The 25,607-nt window shown below is 44.5% G+C and overlaps 1 protein-coding gene across 3 annotated transcripts; it reads left to right on the top strand.

Annotated features, from left to right (window-relative positions):
• Positions 1-1,789: 1,789 nt before the first annotated feature.
• RIOK1 (RIO kinase 1) lies at positions 1,790-25,255 on the top strand. Of its 3 annotated transcripts, none has more exons than XM_068162984.1 (17): positions 1,790-1,906; positions 3,923-4,130; positions 6,086-6,176; positions 7,377-7,446; positions 8,101-8,143; positions 8,785-8,877; positions 9,824-9,936; positions 10,050-10,130; positions 10,677-10,763; positions 11,891-12,028; positions 12,832-12,935; positions 17,029-17,135; positions 18,252-18,317; positions 21,117-21,236; positions 21,584-21,637; positions 23,259-23,402; positions 25,044-25,255. In XM_068162984.1, exons 1-17 carry the CDS (start codon positions 1,836-1,838, stop codon positions 25,152-25,154), a joined length of 1,701 nt encoding a protein of 566 aa, XP_068019085.1. In that variant the 5' UTR covers positions 1,790-1,835; the 3' UTR covers positions 25,155-25,255. The 3 variants fall into 3 exon arrangements, with proteins under 3 accessions (XP_068019085.1, XP_068019087.1, XP_068019086.1); XM_068162985.1 differs by lacking the exon at positions 1,790-1,906 and adding an exon at positions 1,913-2,044; XM_068162986.1 differs by lacking the exon at positions 3,923-4,130 and having other exon boundaries at positions 1,851-1,906.
• The last annotated feature ends 352 nt before the right edge of the window (positions 25,256-25,607 follow it).

The raw sequence follows: 25,607 nt of genomic DNA, 5'->3' as shown, positions 1-25,607 counted from the left end.
GTGCTCCAGCCCTCTGATCATCCTCATGGCCCTTCTCTGGACACGTTCCTGCACATCCAGATTTTAGTTGTAACAGGGGCTCCAGAACTGGATGCAGTACTCCAGGTGGAGTCTCACCAGAGTGGAGTAGAGGGGGAGATTCACCTCCCTCGACCTGCTGGCTATGCTTCTCTTGATGCAGCCCAGGATGTGATTTGCTTTCCGGGATGCAAGTGCACACTGGTGGCTCATGTTGAGCTTCTCATCCACCAGCACCCCCAAGTCCTTTTCTTCACGGCTGCTCTCAAGCCAGTCACTGCCCAGCCTATATTGGTGCTTGGGATTGCCCTGACCCAGATGCAGGACTCTGCACTTGGTCTTGTTGAACCTCATGAGGTTGTCATGGGCCCGCCTCTCCAGCCTGTCAAGGTCCCTCTGGATGGATTCCTTCCCTCCAGTGTGTCTGCTGCACCACACAGCTTGGTGTTGTCAGCAAACCTGCTGAGGGTGCACTCAATGCCACTGTCCATGTCGCCAACAAAGATGTTAAACAAGACTGGTTCCAGGACTGATCCCTGAGGGACTGCACTTGTCACTGGCCTCTACTTGGATGTTAACCCATTGACAACCACCCTATGGATGTGGCCATCAAGCCAGTTCTGTATCCACTGAATGGTCCATCCATCAAACCCACCCATCAAACCCACACTGCACCAGCTTGGAGACCAGGATATGGTGTGGGACAGTGTCAAAGGCTTTGCTCAGGTCCAGGTAAATGACATCAGGTGCTCGGCCTTCATCTGTTAATGTTGTGACCTTGTCATAGAAGGACACTGGGTTTATCAGGCAGGATTTGCCCTTGCTGAAGCTGTGCCAATTGTGCCCAGTCACTTCTTTGTTATTCTTCTGCCTCATCAGTGCCTCCAGGAGGATCTGCTCCATGATCTTACCAGGCACAGAGGTGAGACTGACTGGCCTGTAGTTCCCTGGGTCATCCCTCTTCCCTTTTTGAAAGTGGGAGCTATGTTTCCCCATTTCCAGTCAGTGGGGACCTCCCTGGACTGCCATGACTTTTGGAATATGATGGAGAGCTGTTTAGCAACCTCATCTGCCAGTTTCCTCAGCACCTGTGGGTGTATCCCATCGGGTCCCATGGGCTTGAACACTTTCGGGTTCTTCGGATGGTCACAAACCTGATCTTCACTCACCATGGGCAGTTCCTTCTTCCAGTCCCTGCCATTATCTTCCATTATTCTAGGAGTGTGACTGGAGTCCTTGCCAGTGAAGACTGAGGTAAAGTAGTCATTGAGAACCTCAGCCTTCTCCGTGTCACTTGTCACCAGCTGACCTGTTTCCTTCTGAATGAAGTGCGTGTTCTGGGGTGGGGTTCATTCACGGGGTGAGAGGGGTTTCTCCGCCGTCTCCCCCGCGCGGGCCCGCTGTTTGAGGTGACTCGCAGGGGGCAGCCCTGTCTGGAGCAGGGCGGCTGCCGGGAGTAGGAAAGGAATACTACCCCCCTAGTCGGTAGTGGTGAGGACGCACCTCGAATACTGTGTCCAGTTGGTGAAGGGTCCGGTGAGGAGCGGCTGAGGGAACTGGACTTTATTACCGGCGGTTGTCATGAGTACCCCTAGAGAAAGGCTGCGGCTGCCGGATTCACTCCCCGGCAGTGTGTCGCTGTCCCCGGCAGTTACTGTGTTATCCTTGCTGCTCCCGCCCAGCCATCACAACAGAGGCGGGTCCTTCTCACCCGTTTCGTGCGGCCGCTCTCGATGCTTTTTGACCTTGCGTCGGCGCCGTAGGGACTGCCCTGGCTGCTGCCGCCCCTCCTGCCTATCACCACCACGAGCGCCGCCATGGATTACTGGGCGACAGGGATGAGCCAGATCGTGCCCGGGCAGTTTGACGATGCGGATTGCTCCGACGGGTAAGAGTGGGGGCCGCTCCAGGAGGGTTGTAAGTCGGTGCGGAGCCTGGAGAGAGACCTGGACGCGGTTCCCGAAGGCCCAGTCGGAGCCGCCGGTGCGAGGGATGGCTTGGATGTGACTGTCTGCAAGCGCGGCCGGTGAGAATGGATCAGCGAGGAAGAAAGCGGCTCTGCCTCTCCTGGCAGGGGGGAAGGAAGTCCAGCTCGGGGGGTGTGCGGCTGTGCTGCCTGAGTTACAACAGTGCGTGTGAGGAAGGACTGTGTGCGCTCTTTCTCACCTCTCCTTTTAGTTATTTCTGGTTTCTGCTTCACCATTAAAATGAGCAGACCCGCCTGCAAACTCGCGGTGATCGAGCCAGTTTCACCTTGGTGTTATTTATTGCAACTGAACATTTAACAGCGAGTTGCTGAGGACAGCAAATCAATTTGATTCCACTTGGAATTAAAGCGCGTTCTCTGTTGGACTGAAAGCCGAGAGATCTCTGTATTGAGTGGGGAATGGATAAGGAATGATGTTGCGTTACGGGTTCAAGCTAATTCTTTCCACTTTACCATTTATTTATTTAAATGCCAAATGCCGGCAGAGAATCTGCTTTGGGACACGCTTGCTCTGTCAGGAAAATGCTGCATACATCAAGACACGAGTAAAGGGGTTAATTTCTTCTACAAATAATTTCTTCGGGTTTGTTTGGAGGGTTTGTTTGTTTGTTTGTTTGTTTCATGGAGGTGGTGTCCTGTGTCTGTTTCCCTCTGGTGAGATTTTGTGTGGTAACTTGTCAAGAGGAAATCGGCTGTGGCAGCCAGTGGAGAGGTTGTGTCTGGTGAAGGAGCCGGCTGGCCTTTTGTAGTGTGTTCATCTGTTGGAATCAGAAGGTGCAAATTTGTGTATCTGCAGAATGAGTTAGAAGGCAGCACTGACGTGGTGAAGAAGACTGTGACCAGAAGATTAGGGCTTAGCATTGGATCCAGTTATTTTTAATACCTGGACTAATCGAGCGCACCTTCCCTGAAATGTGAGGCAGTATTAATCTGCTTGAAGGTAGGAAGGCACTGCAGAGGGATCTGGACAGGCTGGATTGATGGGCTGAGGCCAGTTGTATGAGGTTTAACAATGCCCAGTGCCAGGTCCTGCACTTGGGTCACAAGAAGCCAGTGAATGCTCCAGGCTTGGGGTAGAGTGGCTGGAAACTGCCCAGCAGGTGCTGGTTGACAGCTGACTGAAGATGAGGCACTGTGTGCCCAAGTGGACAAGAAGGCAAACAGCATGCTGGCTTGTGTCAGAAATAATGTGACCAGCAGGACGAGAGACATGATTGTCCCGATGTACTCAGCTCTGGTGAGGCCACATCTTGAGTACTGTGTTCAGTTTGGGGGCCGTCACTCCAAGAAAGACACTGAGGTGCTGAAGCATGTCCAGAGAAGGGCAATGAAGCTGGTGAAGTGTCTGGAGAAAAGGCTTTTGAGGAATGGCTGAGAGAATTGGGGTTGTTTAGTCTGGAGAAAAGGAGTTGACAGGAGACCTTCTTGCTCTCTACAGATATCTGAAAGGAGGTTGGGGTGAGGGGGATTCAGTGTTTTCTCCCTAGTAACAAGCAATAGGGCAGCAAGACATGACCTCAAGTTGCACCAGGGGAGGTTTATGTTGGACATTAGAAGAAAATTCTTCCCTGAAAGGATTCTTAGACACTGGAGCAGGCTCCTCAGTGAGATGGTTGAATCCCTATCATTGGAGGTGTTTAAAAGATGCAGAGGTGTGCCACTGAGGGACACGGTTTAGCTCCAGACTTGGTAGAGTTAGGTAATGGTTTGACTCCATAATCTTAAAGGTCTATTCCAAACAAAGCGAGTCTATGATTCTCTCATCATTTAAATGTAGCCCACCCCTTAAAAGCTAAAGGACAGATGAAGTGAGAAATGTCTCATGGAGGGGTAACCGAAATCATTTGTGGGCATAAATGTGTTTCACTGACTGTGACGAGCTTTTGTGGTTATAGAAACATCTGTATTTGTTTGAAGTGAGCTGAATGAAGACACAGAAACCGCTAAAGATGAGGTCGCTGAGAACTGCCAGTCAAGCCTGTGCAAAGAATTTAACACTGGGGAAGGAGGTGGTGATGATGACAATGATGAGGATGAGGAGGAGGAAGATGAAGACTGGGACTGGGATGATGAAATGGGAAGACTGATGAAGCACCCCAATGCTGCTGGTGGCTGCAATCCACAGGTGTGTTGAGAGCTATTTTGTGAGCAGAAAGGGTGCCCAACAGCCCGTGGGGCTAACCTGAAGGTTTTGGTCTTTATTAGTATTATGTTGAGCATAAAGAGATTTTTTTTTTCTCTTGAGAGAGTTCCTTTTAGTCTGTTCCTCTGCTGTGCTGTGTGTGTACACACTGCAGTCAGAGCTCTACGTGAGTTCCTTGTCTCAGGTCCTGTCACAGGATTCTTTGTCACTATAGTTTTCCTGCTATTCCTTACCCTTCTCAGCTGTTCTTTGCCCACCCTGGTTTCTGCTGACATTGCTTTAATTTTTGGTATTTCTGTGTTTTTAAACATCTTCTCCATCCTTTTGCTTTGATGTTAAGACCTGCTTGTCACTCTCAGGGTGAAACAGTTATCTTCCCAACTACTGGTGGAAGGAGGTGCTAGAACGAGATCCATTTAGTCTGCATGCTGTTGGTATAGCAGCTCCGATGAGAACCACATGATATGAGAACCAACATCTTTTTTACCTTTGACTTGGAGATTAAAACCCTTCTTATTGAGACCAGCATGACAGAGGAGTTGAGATAGAGTGGTGCTTATTGTGGCATATTATATCTGACTCACAGTGCTGTCCTGGGTTATCACAGTATCACAGTATAACTAAGGTTGGAAGAGACCTCGAGGATCATCGAGTCCAACCTATCAACACAGACCTCTTGACTAGACCATGGCACCAAGTGCCACGTCCTCTTGAACAGGGACAGTGACTCCACCACCTCCCTGGGCAGCACATCCCAATGGCGAACAACTCGCTCGGTGAAGAACTTTCTCCTCACCTCGAGTCTAATACTCCCCTGGCGCAGCTTGAGACTGTGTCCCCTTGTTCTGGTGCTGGTTGCCTGGGAGAAGAGAGCAACCCCTTCCCGGCTACAACCACCTTTCAGGTAGTTGTAGAGGGCAATGAGGTCACCCCTGAGCCTCCTCTTCTCCAGGCTAAACAACCCCAGCTCCCTCAGCCTCTCCTCACAGGGCTCGTGTTCAAGGCCTCTCCCCAGCCTTGTTGCCCTTCTCTGGACACGTTCAAGTGTCTCGATGTCCTTCTTAAACTGAGGGGCCCAGAACTGGACACAGTACTCAAGGTGTGGCCTAACCAATGCAGAGTCCAGGGGCACAATGACTTCCCTGCTCCTGCTGGCCACACTATTCCTAATGCAGGCCAGGATGCCATTGGCCCTCTTGGCCACCTGGGCACACTGCTGGCTCATATTCAGGCGGCTGTCGATCAGCACCCCCAGGTCCCTCTCTGTTTGGGAGCTCTCCAGCCACTCCGACCCCAAATTATATTATATTATATTATATTATATTATATTATATTATATTATATTATATTATATTATATTATATTATATTATATTATATTATATTATATTATATTATATTATATTATAGTATAGTATAGTATAGTATATTATAGTATATTATAGTATATTATGGTATAGTATAGTATAGTATAGTATAGTATAGTATAGTATATTATTCTTGCCATTAGTTAGAGACTTGTGCTCTCTTGTGTTGGTGAAACTGTGTTGAGATATTGCTTGGAGAACATTACTTGTAAGAAAAGATGACATCTGGGAAAGTTTTCTCTTTTCATTACCTTCTTGTTTTCCTCTTTGCTTCCATCTGCTATTTCCTTTTACAGTTCAGAAGGAAAAAAACAGTATTAATAGGAGAGAGTTGCAGCTCAATTCCCAGACTTAAACAACATTGAATAGAACACTTTTGGGAATTTTAACTAATGTGTCACCTGTATTGTCTTGTCTTTAAGTACATACCCACTTACTCACCCTTTCTGGTTTTCTTTTTATAGCTCTAGGCATAGGCATTTGAGCTGATGTTTTTTCCCAGTGATCTTGTCTGCATTTCAAAGGGTTATTTAGAAAAGGCATGTTACATTTGTGATTTTTTTTGTTTCAGGTGAATAGACAGCTCCCTAACTGTAATTCAGCAAAAATGTCTACCCCTACAGACAAGGCTTTAAGGAAATTTGAACATAAAATTAATCTAGGTGAGTATAATTGCCTTGTCTTTGATGAAAAGCACTCTGATTATTCTTAGACTAGTTCTGCTTATTTTAAGTCAGAAATCTCTGGAATTAATTAGGTAACTTTGGCCAGGCAGATTGAAAAATTGCTTTTGAGTACTTGAAGGTGTCTTTAGTCTCCATTATCAGTTGTCATACCCCTTTACTTCCTCCTTCAGAGCCACAGGGCTATTTTGTGTTCGTATTTTCCATCTTCTTGAATTCAGACCACTTAAATGTTTTCTTTCAAAACAAAATGGTACTAAAATGAAGGTTCATGAGAGTGGTGCTGCTATATGTGGCCAGATACAGTAGCTTTTGTGCATTTAGCAGTTAATCAAACACTGTTTTAAATAGATCATGAGGAAAGAATCCTGGATGGTGTTGCTTTTTCACAGAATCCCATCAAGGCTGGGGTTGGAAGGGACCTCTGGAGACAATCTAGTCCAATCCCCCTGCTAAACTAGGGTCACCTAGAGCAGGTTGCCCAGGATCACAATATCCATGTGGGTTTGGAATCATTCCAGGGAAAGAGACTCCACAACCTCTCTAGGTAGACTGCTCCAGTTCTTTGGCGCTCTCAAAGCAAAAGATTTTTCCTCATGTTCTGATGGAACCTCATGTATTACAGTTTGTGCCTGTTGCTCCTTACCCTGTCACGTAAAAAAGAGTTCTAGCCCTCTCCTCTTGCCCTCCACCCTATAGCTATTGATGAGCACTGAGAAGATCTCTCAGTTTGCTCTTCTCCAGGCTAAAGAGCCTGAGGTCTCTCAGCCTTTCTTCTTCAGAGGTGCTCCAGTCCCCTGAATCATCATCATCATTGTCTTATTCTGAACAGAAAGATTACATTTGATGGTTGTAAGAGAAGTGTGGACAAATGTTGTTATCCAAAAACCCATTACTTCTGGGTGACATTGCATCTCCCAGTCTGTGGAACTCTTACACATCTGTGTCACTACCTTCTAGTCCCCCTTTGAAATGCAGGCAGAGGGGAGAGCTGGGTTAACTCTGGTGTAGCTGGGCTTTTGTACTTACTAGAGAGAGCTTTGCCTGTGTTTTAAACTTGTGCAACGGCATATCAGGTGGCAGCAGATTTTAAGGGGCGTTTCTGAGCACGGGAGATGTCTTTGGGATTTTGCTTATGGGTTTTTTTTTTCATTATTCTTTCTTTTATGTAATTTTCAGATAAGCTAAATTTTGATGACTCTGTTATAAACAGAGTCACGGAAAAGTCTAGACAGAAGGAAGCAGACATGTGAGTATTGCTTGCAGCTCTATTTTCATTTAAATAAGTTGAAACCAGAAGAGTAATTCTTATTTCTTAGTGTCATCCTGAGTTTTGATTAAGTTTACTAAGAAAACCAACATTTACAAACAGTCTTTATGCACTTTGCCTTTTTGTTCTTGAACTTTTTGGTTTCCATATCAGCTGATAAATCATTCCACAGTGGGTTCCTCTGCTGCTGGTGCACATCTGATCATAGTGGTGTAGTGAGACAAGTGACAGATGTCATTTGACTAGAAAAAGCTATATTATCTGTGATCCTCTATTTTCTAAACAGAGGTCCTCAAGCAGTTGAGCTAAAAAGATATTGGAAGCCTTCTGAAGGTTCCTCCTGATGATTTGACAAAGGAAAGCGGCTTCTTTTATAAACCTTTTTAAGCCAGCTGCTTGGAAGCAACATGGTATCTGTAAAAGTGAAAGGCACTAATGTTTATGGTATTCTTTTTCTGTTGGTGTTGTGTTTTGCTATGTTTTTCATCCCTTGCCTGCAGGAGAAGCCTTGGCTTTTGTGTGAACTGAAAGCTTGGGGCTGTCTTCTTATCTTTAACACAGAATATCGTGTTTTACTGTCTCAAAGCGCTGAGTCTTGTATGTGGGATTGTAGCATTTCATTTTCACCTCTAGGTACCGAATCAAAGACAAGTCAGACAGAGCAACAGTGGAACAGGTAATTCCTGAATTCATCACATTTTTCTTTTAACTGCCACAAATAATGTGGAAGTTTTGAATTAATGCTAAAACACTTTACTGAGTTTTGCCTTGGAGTTCTGCTTTCCTTCTTATCCTGAAAAGACCTGTTGTTTCTTTGTTTCTCTCATCTGAAGGTGGTACCATAACATAAATCTTTTGGAGCTCATTTTGATGCTTAAAATTGCAATAGGATTCTGCATTTTGTGGATGATTCAATCTTAAGCTTTTATTAAATTCCAAAGAACAATAAAAACTCTTGGGTTATTTTTTTTTCCTGTTCTTTTTCCATAGCAAGACTGAAGTATTGCTGACCCAAGGCCACATGGCTGCTCTATCACAAGACAAACCTTATTTTAACACTTTTAATGTAGCTGTGGGTGGGAAATGCTTCTTTATTTCAATTAAGTCGTTGAGCTAGCTCTAGAAGAGACAGAAGAGAAGGAAGTATCATTCTAGAATCATGGCAAAATTCTGAGTGCATGCCGTTTGGATTATCATTTGATCTTTAAGATAGTGTAATGCTGTGAGTCCTTTAATATGATACTGAGACTGAATTCTCTGTTAGGTTTTGTTCTCTTCAAAGACTGCTGGTGCTGACTTTTTTGTGTTAAATTTGAGGTGCTGGATCCAAGGACCCGAATGATTCTGTTCAAGATGCTTACTAGAGGCGTCATAGTAGAAATCAATGGCTGCATCAGCACAGGGAAAGAAGTGAGTTTTATTACAAATGACACAATCTTTTTCTCAGCAAAGCAGATGGAAGCTTGTGCTGCTTAGATGTATCAAAGTGCTTGAGTTTATAGCTATTTTTTGTGTTGCTTAATTGATAGTTATCTTAAGATGAAATGCAATTTATGATAAGGAAACAAATTTCCCTGAGCATGAAAGATGTCTCAGAATACTTAAGTTTGTGCATCTTTTTAATTACATGTGACAACTGAAATAGTTGAAAAGGGTGTGTGTACACACAGTATTGAACAGCAAACCCAGGTAAATCTTTCTTTGTGTAAGACTCATTGAGTCAAATCACAAACCTAGCACTGGCATGTTACCAGCAAACCTGTCAGCAGACATGTAAACCTTCATTGCTTTTACAAAACTAGCGTGTGTGTGTGTGCCCTGTTAAATAATACTACAGATAATTAAAACCAGAGCACAACTTTCCAAGTAAACTACTAATCAGGTTTAGAATGCCTAATCCCTAGGCTGATCTGGTCTTATTCCAGGTCCTTAGGATAATGATTCTTCAATCAGCGTACATTGTGCTTAGGGACATGGTTTAGCAGGTGACTTGATAGTGTTGGGTTGATGATCATATTCAATGATCTTAAAAGTATTTTCCATCCTAAATGATTCTGTTCTTCCACCCTGTGTAGAGATGTCAACATGAGATATTTTGGCTGTACTTTAGGCCATACTTGTTTCAGTCTCCAAAATGTAGATGAGGCAGTTAGCTTGTGCGTTGTTTCTGTCCTATATGCGTTGCCACAACCCTGCGTAGTCTTACGTACTTCCTATAAGCTGCCTCTGTTGTAGAAGGAGATTGCCCTTGTGTGCAAAGTGCCACGTAGGGGCTGGGATGAGCTCAGCTATCAGAAAGAGAAGGTGATGTTGGTTTAAAGATTTATTGCTGTTTCTTCCCTTCATAATCTGATAGGCAAACGTCTATCATGCCAGTACTGCAAACGGAGAGAACAGAGCCATCAAGATTTACAAAACCTCCATCCTCATGTTTAAAGATCGGGATAAGTACGTGAGTGGTGAATTCAGGTGAGTTTGACTTCTGCCTGGTCTGAGTGGGAAAGAGCTAGTAAAATCACTAGTGCTGATGCTAGGTTAATTGGCTAAAAGTCCCTGTTGTCTTTGTGTTTCTTTATCTCAAGATTCCGGCATGGATATTGCAAAGGCAACCCAAGAAAGCTGGTGAAAACGTGGGCTGAGAAAGAAATGAGGAATTTAATAAGGTGATTTTTCCAGTTTTCATTTCAGCATGCAAAGGCAACTGAAACTTGTAAGTTTGTAGGAGGTACTCTTCTGCTGCTAGTTTGTGACCATCACTATGTTTCAGGCTCTCTGGGGATATTTGGAGAAAGCCTCTTAAGCTTCCCTGTGTGAGAGAAAAGAAAGGGGAGGAAGGAATTAAGATTTTTGTCTTACTGCTTGTGCTCTAAGCTCTTCAGTGTCTGAACTCTCTGTCTGACTTGACTAAAAAGCAAGGAAAAGCTGGAAATAGCTGCTGCTGAGTAACAGCACACTGCAATACAGGTTAATCTAGGATTAACCTGAACTCTGTAAAGATTCTTTGTCCAACACAGGAATGCTTAGAGAATGGGCAGAGCCAGACTGGTTGTGGCTTTTTGTATTCACTTCCTAGTTGTTCTTCACAAGTGAGTTTCCTGAGCAGAGGAGCTCTTGTTGTGTTATGTTTAGACATAGAGCTCCTATAGGCACTAGTGCAATGCAAATAAAGTCTGAGTTTATTTTGTTTTGGCTTTGTTCCTATGTTACAGGTTGAATACAGCCCAGATACCTTGCCCAGAGCCAATTATGCTGAGAAGTCATGTGCTAGTCATGGGCTTTATTGGTAAAGGTGACAGGTAAGTATCCTTAGAAAATAAAATACTATTTTTAATTAGTAGTTTTCCACAAAGGTTTATTAAAAGCAACCAACCCAACCCTCTAAATTTGTCCACTGTTACTTTAGGCCTGTAAAATTAGCATGTTATCTTACATGTACATGACCTGCGGAATAGCCAGACATTTCCACCTACTACTGCAGACAATCTGCATGATTCTGAAACCTCAGTTGTTTGCCTCATTGTGGTGGATTGAGTTTGTATAAAGTAGCCTAACTAGAAATTAAGACTGCAAAGGCCTGCTTATTGTACACGAAGACAGCTTGTTTTGTAGTACAAACATTAATGTAGTGTGGTCCAAATTAGTTGGAAGCAAAGCTCCAGTAACTTTAGCAAGCATACACCAAGCTGCTGTATGCACTTAGCTGCTTGTATTGACTTGCTTGACACACTTAGTGAGCAGAAGGATCAGGTACAGCAATTAAAGCATTTGCAGCTGGTATGTATCACAGAGTCCCAGAGAAGGGGAGTTAGAAGTGTCCTTTGGAGATCATCTAGTCCAACACCTCTGCTAAAGCAGGAGCACCCAGAGTATGCTGCCCATGATCACAATGTTGGGGCAGGTTTGGAATCTCTCCAGAGAGGGAGGCTCCACAACCTCTCTGGGCAGCCTGATCCTGTGGTGTGTCATGCTCACAGGAAAACTTTTCCTTCGTATTCAGGTAGAACCTTCCGTTTTCTAGTTTGTACCTGTTACCATTTGTCCTGTCACTGAGAACTACTGAAAAGAGTCTGACCCATGCTCTTGCCTCCCTGCCCTTTAGCTGTTGATGAATATTGGTAAGATCCAATCCCCTCTTGGTCTGCTCCTCTCCTGTCTGAACAGCCTCAGGTCTCACAGATGCTCAACAGAGGGATGCTCCAGTCCTCTCATCTTCATAGCCTCCACTGGACTCTCTTCAGTAGTTCCCCATCTCTCTTGAACTGCAGAGCCCAGAACTGGACTCAGTACTTCAGCTGTGGCCTCACCAGGGCAGAGTAGAAGGGGAGGAGAACCTCCTTTGACTTGATGGCCATACTCTTCTTAATGGACTCCAAGAGAAGAAAGAAAAGTGCTCACTTCCTGTTATTTGTGTTGTAACTTCCAGGCCTGCTCCTCTTCTGAAGAATGCTCAGTTGTCTGACTCCAAAGTTCGGGAGCTGTACCTGCAAGTTATCCAGTACATGAGGAGAATGTACCAAGATGCCAGACTTGTTCATGCAGATCTCAGTGAATTCAATATGCTGTATGTTCTTAAACCTTGCTTTGAATTGTGACATCTAAAACATGTGCTTGGCAACCTCTTTGAGTACAAATCTACCTTTAAGGGAGGGTGTGGTCATTTTTGTGACTAGATTTTGTAACTTGGCTCATTATGTAGCTTTTAAATGGGATCTGAGCTTTCCCTGTAGAACAACAAGACAAGCTAAACAAAATCAAACAAAAAACCCAAACAAATAATAATTACCCAAAAAACCCAACCCCCACACCAAACAAACAAACCCAAATCAACCAAACAACCCCCTCAAAAAAACCCACATACAAAAACCTCTCAACTCGAGAAAAAAATTAATAAGTTGTCATTTTTTCTCTGTTGTCTTCTCCCTCCACTTATAAAACTGGTTTTTGTGTTCTTTATATGTTAATAATATAACCTTGGTAGAGAAGGGGAAAGATTGACCCAAAAAAGCCAATCTGGCCCTAATATGCCATGTGCATGTTGGAGAAATACATTCAGGTTGTTTGTGGTTCTGAAGTTTGAAGCCCACTTTGTTCCCTATCCTTCACAGTATCACAGTATCACAGTATAACTTAGGTTGGAAAGGACCTCAAGGATCATCGAGTCCAACCTATCAACACAGAGCCCATGACTAGACCATGGCACCAAGTGCCACATCCAATCTCCTCTTGAACGCCTGCAGGGAGGCAGGCAACCCGTTCCAATGACGAATGACTCACTCGGTGAAGAACCTCCTCCTCACCTCGAGTCTAAACTCAATCTCCCATGTAACAGTGATGGAGTTAGCGCAGTTGTCTGTGTGTCTGCAGGTACCACAGTGGGGATGTGTACATCATTGACGTGTCTCAGGCTGTGGAGCATGACCACCCCCATGCGCTGGAGTTCCTGCGAAAGGACTGTGCCAACGTTAATGGTGAGTGGGATGCACTTCCCTTACTGTTCTGTTTATATAGGAACTGTTTGTTCACTTGCTGTTTCAGGTGAAACCCAACTGTAGAAGCAATCAAACTTCTGTTCAAATAGAATGACAGAATCTGCTGAAAAGTCTGTCCCCATCTTTCTTATAGGTGCCTTGAAGTACTGAAAGGCTGCAATAAGGTCTCCCCAGAGCCTTTTCTTCTCCAGGCTGAAAAACCCCAGCTCTCCTAGCCTCACATCATTGTTGTGGCCTCCTCTGGCTCGCCCAACAGGCCCCTGTTGCACCTGTGCTGAGGACTCCAGAGCTAGACCCAGCACTGCAGGTGGGGGTCTCAGCAGAGTGGAGCAGAAGGGCAGAATCCCCTCCCTTGATCTGCTGCCCATGCTGCTGGGGATGCAGCCCAGGACATGGAAGGCTTCTGGCTTGCAAGCACACATTGTAGGCTCACTTCCAGCTTTTCACTCCCCATGTCTTCTTCTGCAGGGCTGCTCTCCATCTTATCATCCCCCAGCCTGTATTGATACTGGGGACTGTCTTGACCCATGTGCAGGACCTTGCACCTTACCTTGTTGAACCTCATGAGGTTCTCATGGTTCCACTTCTCCAGCTTGTCCCGGTGCCTCTGGATGGATCCCATCCTTCTGGCACATCAACTGTACCACTCATCTTGGTATCATCAGCAAACTTGCTGAGGGTTCATTCAATTCTGCTGCCTATGATGACGATACTAAACAGCCTGGGCCCAGTATGGACCCTTGAGGGGTCACTGATCTCTGTCTGGACATGGAGCTATTGACCACTACCCTTTGAATGCCACCATCCAATCTTATCCACCAAAGATTCCACCCATCAAATCTAAATCTCTCCAATTTAGAGAGAAGATTGTGTGGGGCACAACTTCACAGAAGACCTGTGATTTCTGCATAGCAATGTATGCAGAGCTCAGAAGAGGGCAGCGTATTTTGCCTAGAAATCATCTGGCCAATAAATGAGTCTGCTTGAACCAAATTTAGAATAGATCTCAGCTGAACCCCAGTCTAATAAGAGATCAGTCCCAGAGTGCAGTAGCACCTACTCAAGTCATAACTTCCATTACTTAAAAGGCTGTGTAGACATGCTGACGTCTGTCTGGAGTTCCCCGGCTGGCAAGAAGTGACAGTGTTGCTGAGAGGATTGAAGTAGAGAGTATTTTATTAGAGAGGTCAGCACTTGTCACAATATTTTGCTAAACCTGGAGTCTTTATGGTGTATGTCTCTTGAAAATTTGATCTTCAAGTGTGAGTGTCCATGTTGTGTAACACACACACGCCTCCTGTTAGTGTGTGTTACTCCCTGAAGACACAAAATCTCTCACTACAGGCTGCTCTGGCCCCTTTTTCTTCTGAATTTGACTGGTTTCTAATTTTATGCAGACTTGAAAGTCTGTGGAAGAATTGTGTGCATTTCTGTGCTCCATGTTTGTTGATACCAAATATCATAGAATCAACAAGGTTGGAAAAGACCTCAGAAAGTCCAAGCTGTCACCCAACACCTCATGACTAAACCATGGCTTCAAGTGCCACGTCCAACCCTTTTCTGAATGCTTCCAGGGATGGTGACTCCACCACCTCCCTGGGCAGCACATTCAAGTGGCAAACAACTCTTTCTGTGAAGAACTTTCTCCTCACCTCCAGCCTAAACTTCCCCTGGCACAGCTTGAGACTGTGTCCTCTTGTTCTGGTGCTGGTTGCCTGGGAGAAGAAACCAACCCCCACCTGTCTACAACCTCCTTTCAGGTGGTTGTAGAGAACAATAAGGTCTCCCCTGAGCCTCCTCCAGGCTAAACAACCCCAGCTCCCTCAGCCTCTCCTCATAGGGCTTGTGCTCAAGACCTCTAACCAGCCTCATTGCCCTTCTCTGGACACATTCAAGTGTCTCAATGTCCTTCTTAAACTGAGGGGCTCAGAACTGGACACAATACTCAAGGTGTGGCCTAACCAGTGCTGAGTACAGGGGCAGACTGGCCACACTATTCCTGATGCAGGCCATGGTGCCATTGGCATTCTTGGCCACCTGGGCACACTGCTGGCTTATGTTCAGTCAGCTGTCAACCAGTACCCCCAGGTCCCTTTCTGCCTGGCTGCTCTCCATATGCTGTTTTTACTCTATTCCTTTTCTGTTCAGGGATTTCCAATAACTTACTCCTGACTGGGATGCTTGCACTCTTCCACTTTTTTCTTGTCTTTTGGTTTGCTCTCTTTAGATAGTCTACTGCCTCCATGAGTTGCAATGGTCTTCAGGTGTTTTCATTTTGTCACTGTGTTTTATGTGTTGAGTTCAATCTGCTGCTGATACTCAATACCATATTGATGTCATGACAGATTTAAAAGGAAAATGCTGGCTGCAGTAATGTATTATGGGGTTTGAAGCTCAGATTCTAACAGGAGGGGCTTCCTGGTTCCTGTTTCTGGTTTTGGGGTGTTGGTCTTCTCTGCTAGGCTGGCTGCTGTATGCTTGGATCAGAAGGAACCATTTTATTGCTGGTTTCTGCTGCTGCTTCTGTTTTTGCTAAGGTAACTGTGCAGCATGCCATCTCATTAAACTCCTTATCTCAGCCTAGAGAGGTTTTTTTATGTTATTTCCCTCCCATCTTTGGCAGGGCTTCATGAGGAAGGCAAACTGTGGAAACAAGGCACACTCCAACTTTCTCTGTGTCCTCCTCCTACAGAGACTGAGAAACACCTTCCTTTATGCTGTACTCTAGATATAATCATTACAAAGACTTGTGGTTGCATGGGAACAGAAAGTTTCCTTCAAACAAAATCATTTTGCTTTTATGATTAGTTTCTCATTGTCAGAGATTTCTGAGAACTGGAGTAGAAAGTGCTTCTTAAGCAGTTCTCAGTGCCTTTCACTGCTGCCTTCCAGTACAGAAGTGCAGCCTCCGAATCTGATGATACAATCGAGAAACCTGTTCAGTTCTGAGTGTAGTATCGAGGAGCACTGAATGTGTTGATGTGTTTTCCATTTTAGGTGGATCATACTTAGGCTGCACAACATTTCAGTAGATATTCCTGTTTCTTTTTGGGAAAACTTTGAGGACTACATTCCTTGTTCTTTGAAACATGTTTTTCACTTCAGTCATTGCAAATACCACACCAGTCTTACATCTCCATGAAGTCTGGCTCTTGCTGAAATTGGTTTGTCTTTTTTATTTACCTAGTCATCTGTATGATGAACAGTTTTGTTTCAGATGGCCAAGAATAATCTCATAACTAAACCCAGTGTGATGCAGTATGTGCTGCTGGGGATTCTTCATGTCACAAGGCTTGGGGAAGAATGGCTGGAAAGCTGCCTGGTAGAGAAAGACCTAAGGGTGTTGATTGACAGATGGCTGAAGATAAGCCAGTTTGTGCCCAGGTTGCCAAGAAGTCCAGCAGCATCCTGACCTGTGTCAGGAGTGGTTTGGCCAGCAGGACCAGGGTAGTGATTGTCCCCCTGTACTCAGCACTGGTGAGGCCACACCTGAAATACCGTGTTCAGTTTTGGGCCCCTTGCTACAAGAAGGACACCAAGGTGCTGGAAAGGGTCCAGAGAAGGAGCAAAAGTGGTAAAGACTCTGGAGAACAGGTCTGCTGAGGACTGGCTAAGGGAACTGGGGTTATTCGGCCTGGAGAAAAAGAGGCTGAGTGAAGAGACCTTCCTCTGTACAAGTCCCTGAAAGGAGGTTGAAGCCAGGTGAGTGTCAGTCTCTTCTCCCATGTAACAAGTGATAGGATGAGAGGAAGTGGCCTCAAGTTGCACCAAGGGAGGTTTAGGTTGGACATTAGAAGAAACTTCATCTCTGAAAGGGTTCTTGAACACTGGAACAGGCTTCTCACAGATGTGCTTGAATCCCAATCCCTGGAGGTATTTAAAAGATGCAGAGATGTGGTGCTGATGAACACGGTTCATCCCCAGACTTGTTTGGATTTGATCTTAGAGGTCTGTTCCAGCCTAAATGATTTTATAATTCTATGATTGGCTTGCTGGAACTGTCACTTTAACATCATGGCTGCAATTGTTACATGTAAATACTTAGAGTTCTGCTCTGCTCTTTTCCTGTTAGACTTCTTCCAGAAGCGCACAGTTGCAGTGATGACTGTACGGGAGCTGTTTGAGTTCATTACTGATCCTTCTATCACCAGTGAGAACATTGATGACTATCTCTCAAAGGTAAGACTCCATGGCCTTGTTGCTTATGTAGGAAGAATTGAACAGTAAATCAGATCTAGTCCTAGCTCCTTCATTACTCCACATCCTGCTATTGAAGGAAGCTGGTACATGACATTGTTATGCTGGTGCTTCAAAACTGCACCAGCCTGATCCAGGTGCACCTAAACACAGGATGCTTTGAATTAGCTTGTTACTTTTGGCAAGGAGAAGCTCTGCAGAAATACAGCCATAGAGAAACATAGAATCACAGAATTGTTTAGGCTGGAAAAGGCCATCGAGTCCAACCATTAATCCAGCCTTGCCAGGTCACTGCTAAAATACCACATGCTAAAGCACTGCTCAGCACCACATCTACACATCTTTTAAATCCCTCCAGAGATGGTGATTCAACCACTTCCCTAGGCCTGCTGTTCCAATGCAGATTTGAGGAGGGTGGGCTGAGGGAGGAAGGGAATGCCTGTGGTACTCTGAGGTACATGGTCTTGCTAGGCAAATGTAGTGGCTGGGAAAGCATGATGATTTCAGGAAGTAAACTTCCTCAGTGCTGCTAGCAACACCCATGTGTTTCATCTCTGGCTGCCATTTCTCTGCTTCCAGTTAAATGTAACCTCAAAAATTAAGGGTGGGGAGGCATTATTAAAATTAAAGCAAAAAAAAATGGGGCCACATATGCCATGCTGAGAGTGGAGATTTAATTCCTGGTCAAGGTCACATGTGTGGTCCAAATATCAGTACAGCATGGGGATTTCCAGAGGCTGAACAAGACATGATTTCCCCTTACATGAGCTCTCCTGGCTTGCTCAGTATGCAGAAGAAGAGCTAAGCTTCAGGCCTGAGCTCTGCTTGCTGTGTTCTTGGGCTGTTATATCTGCAGTCATGCTGGGCCTGCCATAAGCTGGTCTGGAAGGTGCAGCCTGTGTGTTTTCCTGCTATTAATAAAGCAGATCTGCAGTTCAGGTACCATTAGATGTCACTCAAGGCATTGCCGTAGGGAAAGCTGGAGTATGGGTGAGGTATACTGTGGACTACAGGGAAAAACACAAATGAAAATGGTTGAATTGGATTAAGTCATACAATTCTCAAGCAATAACCTTGTATTATTTTCTGTTTCTTTAGGCAATGGAAATAGCATCAAAAAGAACAGAAGAGGAAAGATCCAGTCAAGATAAAGTGGATGAGGAAGTGAGGATTTTCTCCTGCTATGAAATGAATATTAAGCTTGTCTCTTCTAAGCAGTGAAAAGTGTTGTGTTTTATTTAGCAAAATGCATGGTTGATAAGCAGAGCATTGTGACCCTGAGATGTCTTGGACTAGTTGAGATGTGAAGCATTATGGGATGCCATGTGTGAAAGCCAACAGCGATGTGGTGTTAGAAGGCAAATACTCATTTTCCTACAGGAAAATGTTTGCTTGTAGCCAGGTCCCTTCTTGTATCTTCCAGTTAACAACAAAACTGGATGGACAGATCTTATGATGCCAGCAGTTTTGGAGTGGGATGTTTGGGTAGCTGCATTGACCAACTTGCCTCTAGCTCCAGTCCCAGTCTAATTCAGTTTCTCTGTTTCTGTCCCACATTGAATGAAGCTGTTTCAAGTCCATTATAAAAAACTGCTGGCATTCTGGAAGGGCTTGATGTAAAGATAAATTAATTGTTATCATAATCTTCAGAAGGGTTAAAAAAAACTCAAAAACAAACCAAAACCAACTCTGAGCAGAATCTGTATCAGCGAGACCCTGTTTGTACTGATTCACCTGGCAGTGTTTTTGGAGACACTTGATTTATCAAAGACTTTTCGTTTGCTCCTGGAGCTCTGCAGGTTTTACTAACTGCTTCTGGCTCAGGCCTGGCCAAGGAAAGTTTTTGATTTTAGTAGTTTTGGGGGTTTTTGTGTGTACCCTAAGATATCCTCAGCATACAACTTCTGAACTATAGTGAGATGCTTTTTGTTCCAAGCCCATCTTTTGCAAACCAGTTATGTATTTGCCTACATAAAGGTACCAACCTGTAAGAGATGATACAGTAGCATCTAAGACCAGTTTGTTTCTCTTCGAGTTCTCAGGTGACCATGGCTAGTTTGTGTCCCTTCCTCCACAGGAGAGTACAGCTGATCAAGTTCTGTGGAATGGGGACCTGTGTTCTTTGCACAGCACTTAGTCTAGCAGTTACAGTCATGAAGTGTGCTGAGATTGAAATGATACTATGAAAAAGAGAACAAAATACTTCTGTCTGATCTAGTAATGTTTCAAATAGACTACACAATGAATTTAAGTGTTGATCCTGCAGTGAGGTTTTACTGTATTGCTCTGCTGCAGGAGCTCTCTCGGAGTTGGGCTGTGGGTTGAAGCAGGTGTAATTACATAAACAGATTAAGTTCTAAGTCCATTGAGTTGTACCCTGAAGGCATTACAAACATCACAAATAAAACATTACTGAAAATCCTTAGAATATAAAACCTTAAGATTCAGATAGGTTAAGAGGAAGTAGCTCAGGAAAGTGGCTAGAAAACTGTCCAGAAGAGAAGGTCCTGGGGCTGTTGATCAACAGACAGCTGAATATGAGCCAGCAGTGTGCCCAGGTGGCCAAGAAGGTCAACAGCATTCTAACCTGTATCAAGAATAGTGTGGCCACCAGGACCGGGACAGTGATTGTCCCCTCATGCTTGACACAGATGAGGCCACACCTTGAATACTAGGTTCAGTTTTAGAGCCTTCACTACAGGGACAGAGTTGGTGGAGTGTGTCCAGAGAAGGGCAATTAAAGTGGTAAAGAGTCTGGAGACCAGGTCTTCTGAGGAGTGGCTGAGGGAACTGGGCTTGTTCAGCTGAGAGGAAAAGAGGCTGAGTGGAGACCTTCTCACTCCCTGCAACCCCCTGAAAGTAGGTTGTAGTGGGGAGTATGTTGGTCTCTGCTCCCTAGTAACAAACGGTAGAATGAGAGGGAATGACCTCAAGTTGCACCAGGGGAGCTTTATATTGGACATTAGAAGATAAACTTCTTTGCTGAAAAGGTTCTCAGACACTGCAATAGAGCTCCCCAGGGAGGTGCTTGAATCACCTTCTCTGGAGGTGTTTAAAAAGACATGTAGACATGGTTTAGGCCCAGACTTGGTAGACTTAGATAATGGTTGGACAGATGATCATTGTGGCAATGCCAGCGACGAGCAGTGTGAGCAATCTGGCAGTGCAGGCCTAGAGCCTGACATGGTGGTAGGCCATGCTCAGCATAAGTGCAGAGCCAGCTAGCAGTGGAGCAAAACAGTGCTGTGCCTGCAGCATGGAACTAAAACAGGACACTGGTAGCTATAAACATGGACAGTCATCTTGGGACAACAGGACATGCACCTGCATCAACAAACCTTATGTGTCATCAGTAGTTGGACCAATAATCTATAACAGTGCAATGTGTGGTCACCATAGGGAACCAATGGAGCTGTGCCAACGAGGCACTCCGAGTTTATATAAGTTGTAGCAGTTCCCTTGCTACGCACTTCTGCCTTTCCTGTCTCTTCTTCTTCTACACTTTACTGTGCTATACTTGCACAGCAGGCCTGCTCCATAGGCCTGCACCTCAGGCCTGCACCATTGGCCTGCAACAGTGGAACAATAAAGGAACAATACTCGATCATATAGGTCAGCCGTATTGATTCCTATCTCCGTCACCGATAGAACATAAGGTCTTTTCCAACTGAAACGATTAGATGATTCTAAGTTGGAAGGATTGGAGAAGTTTGTTGGTGTCCTGGTGGTTGTCATGCTGAGGAAGGAGCCTGATTAGTCATGATCTTTCAATTATATCCTGCCTGCACGCTAACTGCACTGCAGAAAGCAACATGACAGAAGATAGACTGGGGTCCATATGGTAGAGGGTGACTGCCCTGTTCTGTTTTAGTTCCTCTGAACCGTTCAATCCTGCATGTTTGTTCTCTCAAGGATGCATAATTAGGAAGAACATCAGAGTTTGTTTCTTTTTCACTCCACTAGGTGTTTAAGAGGGCTTACATACCTCGAACTCTGACTGAGGTTAAAAACTACGAGAGAGATGTGGATATAATGATGAAATTGAAAGAGGAGGATATGGCATTGAATGTTCAGCAAGATAATGTGAGTAGACCTGCTGGGGCACTGCAGAAGAGGAGCCAGTAAGAATTCATATTGAAAACTGTTAGCAACAAACAAAAAGCAGCCTTGTTAACAAGGTGTGGAGTACTCAATCTATTGTCATACTTGAGAATCATCTGGTTATTTCTAACCAGTGTGGGGTTTTACTGTTGTTGGGGGGGGTTGTTTGGGGTTTTTTGTTTGTTTGGGGTTTTTTGGTTGGTTTTTTTGAGGTTTGTTTCTTTGGTTGGGTTTGGGGTTTTTATGTCAGATGGTAATTTTCACTGGACACAAAGATTTGAGACCCACTTTGATAACATAATTTTCTTTCTCTGTCTCCTTGGATAAAGATTCTCTACCAGACTGTTACAGGACTGAAGAAGGATTTGTCTGGTGTTCAGAAGGTGAGAAGGGGTTTTAGAAATCCTTCATTTCAGCTGTTTCCAAAGAGCCCTTACAAGGAGTATGGAGAATGCCTCACCTTGCAGCTGACACGGTGAAAGCTCTTTGTGCAGAGTGCCCGTTTATGTCTGGGCTGGGTCTGGTGTTGCAGTGTGTCTGCACGCTACATGAATTGCTTCCACGCACTGTGCTGATGTTGGGTTGCTTGAAAATGAAATGCTAATCCTTGCTGTGTCCACCATCTGTGAAGTTCAGGTAGAGAGGAAGTAAGAAGTGTTCAAAGTGGAGAGGGTAACTGATTTAAATTTTAGCATGACTACTGTTTTTATATGCTCAGGGTAGCTTTGTTGTTATTATTGTGTAAAGAACAACCCTGCTATGTGAGGTGTGATGATCAGGGAATGTTGTGATAGAGAGTGGCCCTGTGGTGAAGGATTTAGGGGTACTGGTGGGTGAAAAGCTGGACATGAGACAACAAGGTGCACTCAGCCCAGAAGCCAACCATGTCCTGAGCTGCATCCTCAGCAGCATGGACAGCAGGTCAAGAGAGGAAATCCTGCTCCTCTGCTCTGCTTTGCTGAGACTCCTCCTGCATTGCTGGGTCCAGCTCTGGAGTGCTCAGCACAGGAGAGAGATGGACCTGTTGGAACAGGGCCAGAGGAAGCTGCAACAATGACACAAGGGCTGAACCCTCTGTGCTGTGTGGACAGGCTGGGGGAGTTGGTGGTGTTCAGCCTGTAGAAGAGAAGGCTCTGGGGAGACCTTATTGTGGCCTTTCAGTCCTAATAGGAGCCAATTAGATAGAATAATTTTTTTACAGTAAGGGTGGTGAAACACTGGCCCAGGTAGCCCAGAGAGATGATAGATGCCCCATGCCTGGGAACATTCCAGGTGAGGTTGGATATGTCTCTGAGCAGCCTGATCTAGTTGAAGATATCCTGCTGTCTGTAGGGGAATTGGACTGGATGACCTTGAAAGATTCCTTCCAACCCAAACCAGTCTATGATGCTCTAAGGTGTTATGTCTTACTATACTTGAAGCACTTGGCAATGACACTTCCATAAAGTGTTGCATTAGAAGTTGGGTACAGGTCAATATGATTTAACACAGAAGTGCTATGTGGGTTCTCCCTCCTTTTGTAAACGTTATCTAGCATTGATGTAGACTGCTTTAAAGTGGAAATACAGATATGGGTGGGATCAGGTTGTGACACACTCTCCAGGCTTGTTTAAGTGAGTGTTCCAGTGCTGATATTTGTGTTTGCAATACAACCTACATATAGTGCCCCCAAGACAGGTTTGGGGATGATCCAAGTGTAATTCAAAATTGGCTTCCACATGGTAGCAAATGGCTGTTTAATGTATGGAAATGAGCTTGGGAGTGCTAATGCAACTGTGCTGTGAGGCCTGACCTTAAAAGATTCCACTGTACATCCAAGATTCATTGTTTTAAGCTTGGTTTAGCTTACTTGAATTCTTTCTTGAGATTCAGTGACAGCTGTAGTAAAAGCTTCCCCAAGGGTTTCCTTCCAGCAGATTTGGGGTTTCTATATATGTGTGTGTGTATATTGTTGTCAGGATTCTTTGGTTTGGTTTGCTTTAATTCTTTTGATGTGTCTTGCAGATTCCTGCACTTCTTGAGGAGGAGGCATATGAATCAGAAACAGATTCTGACGATGGTGGTGGCACTTCAGAGGATGCTGATTCATGCTCCAAAGAATTTGTCCATCCCAAAGATAAGCCCACTGAAGTCAGCATGGACAAAAAGGTCAGCTGGCCAGGAATGGTTTCTTTTGCCCAGCTCTGCCTACGTGACAACAACAAAACTTAGTTCTGAGTCATTCTTCCTACTTTCTGGCTGCAACAAGCTGTGGGCTTTTACTGTTGTAGAGAATGAGAGCAGATTGAGTAAATTTCATTCTGGATGCTTTGTTTGTGGTGGTATTATGTAGAGGAACACGTGACAACTCTCTTTAGCCTAGACAAAGCTAGAATAGAGATCTCTGCAAGGAATTCTAAGGCTGCCCAAAGCAGAATTTACAGCTCTTCAGTGATTTGGTGTTCAGGTTTGTGGTCCCTGTCAGAGATTGGGTTTGTGCAGGTAACTGAGACCAGTCTATCTGTAGAACTGGAGACATGATGACAGTGTTTGTCCCACGGTGGCTTTTGTAGTACTATTAGTACTGGCTGTCCTGATTTGCTTTGGGCAAGAGATGCAAAGTAGTCATGCAGAAGGGTTATGGTATGGTGGTTCTTTTAAAGGTTTCATTTCCCAAACTGCAGGACAAGTATGCTTTGTTTTGAGGATGCTTTTCCACAGAGTACCATCCATGGCCAAGAGCTTTTTGGCAGGCTTTTAGGTGCTGTGCAAGAGAAGGGTGAAACTTGGTGAACTAAGGGGTTCAATATCTGGGGGTTTGCTTGTTAGATTTTCTTCCTAGGAAAGGTAAGATAGTAATTCCATATCTGTAAATAGAAACACGGTGCTCTGGTAGACACTTTCTACCAACTGAGAGCTGCTGCCTTCCAGATCATACAATCATAGACTGATTTGGGTTGGAAGGGAGCTTTAAAAGTCATCTACTCCAAGATGCAGGGGCATCTTCATTAGAGCATGTTGGGCAGCCTGTGTCAGTGTTTTACTACCCTCAGCATAAAAAATATCTTCCTTAGATCTAATCTAAATCTTCCCTCTTAGTTTAAACCATTACCCCTTGCCCTGTCACAACAGGCACCAAGTCAGATGTGAGACAGGGAAGTGTTGACCACTTCTCATCTTTATGGATAGGTTTTCATTTGGACTTAGTTTTAGGTGAATATGATGAGGTTCCTGGTAACTTCTGGGTTTATCTGTGGGCAGTGATAACTTCCACCACTGCACCTCCCTGCCTTTTCCAGTTGAGTCTTTTCACTGGCACAAATAGGTGTATTGCAGTAGCATAACACCCTTTCTTGCCAATGCTGATGGTGATCAGCTTGCTGTGAGTTACTAGCAGTTACTAGAGCAGTACTTTTGCATGACATATAGAAACACATACTGCAGCAGCCCTGTGGGTAGCAGGAAAGCTCAATTTGGCATCCTGTTGGCATGCTGTTGGCATCCCTTGGATGTAAACAGCATGAGTTATGAGTGCCTCTTTCTCCCTTTCTTCAAAGGTTGCATGAATCTCACATTTGAACTAGTTTGAATTTTGCTTTGTTGTTGGCAGTGTGCAGCTCTTGGCTCCATCTCCAGCCTACACTTAGACTTTCTTTTGTCTTCACCGTTCCTATTTTTTTCCTTCTTTTTTTCATGGCTTCCTTTTGATAACCTAATTTTTATGTGGTATATTCATTAACTTTTTACCAACTGTCAGTAACCTCAAAAGTTTCTCATTCCTTCTGAATTTAAATGTTTGGTTCTTTACAGGAAAGGAAAAAGATGGTCAAAGAAGCCCAAAGAGAGAAGAGAAAAACCAAAATCCCAAAGCACGTGAAGAAGCGGAAAGAGAAGACTGCCAAGATGAAGAAAGGCAAATGAAATGAGCTTTGGCTTGGAGAGGGAAGGGGATGGTTTGTTCTGGGGTATTAAGTCACTGTCCTTTTTTCTTTTGTAACAATTAAAAGTCCTTTATTTCTATACATCCAGTATTAACTGTGAGCATGGTTCTGCTAATGACGTGGCCTTGCTGTTTGAACAGAGTATGTGCCATGGGTTTCTCAACAGGAAAGAATGAGCTTAATGTTTGAGCGTGTTAGAATCGTGTATTTGAATTCAAGGCTCTGTAAAGGTTTGTGGCAGGACCTCTCTTTGGTATGACTCAGCTTTTCCAGTCCACACCATGCTAAGCAGCCCCAGCTCTTTATTAAGGACAAGCTGGCAGAGCTCTGCTTATAAGTGACCCACTTGGGCTAGGTCCAAAAACAGCACACTGAAGGCAGATCCATCTTCTCTCTGGGCAACCATTGAGGCTGACAAGGCTTGGGAGAGGTG

The sequence above is a fragment of the Melanerpes formicivorus genome, unplaced genomic scaffold, assembly GCF_026170545.1.
Source record: "Melanerpes formicivorus ecotype bairdi unplaced genomic scaffold, bMelFor1.0.p_v2 SCAF_69, whole genome shotgun sequence".
Lineage (NCBI taxonomy): Eukaryota > Metazoa > Chordata > Aves > Piciformes > Picidae > Melanerpes > Melanerpes formicivorus.
The sequence above is the reverse complement of the archived record's forward strand: the minus strand, read 5'-3'. Positions and strand labels throughout refer to the sequence as shown.

Coding starts and splice junctions, on each gene's coding strand:
- RIOK1 (XM_068162984.1), top strand. CDS start 1,836: ATGGATTACTGGGCGACAGGGATGAGCCAGATCGTGCCCGGGCAGTTT. Junction 1,907..3,922: donor GATGCGGATTGCTCCGACGG/GTAAGAGTGGGG, acceptor ATTTGTTTGAAG/TGAGCTGAATGAAGACACAG. Junction 6,177..7,376: donor TGAACATAAAATTAATCTAG/GTGAGTATAATT, acceptor TGTAATTTTCAG/ATAAGCTAAATTTTGATGAC.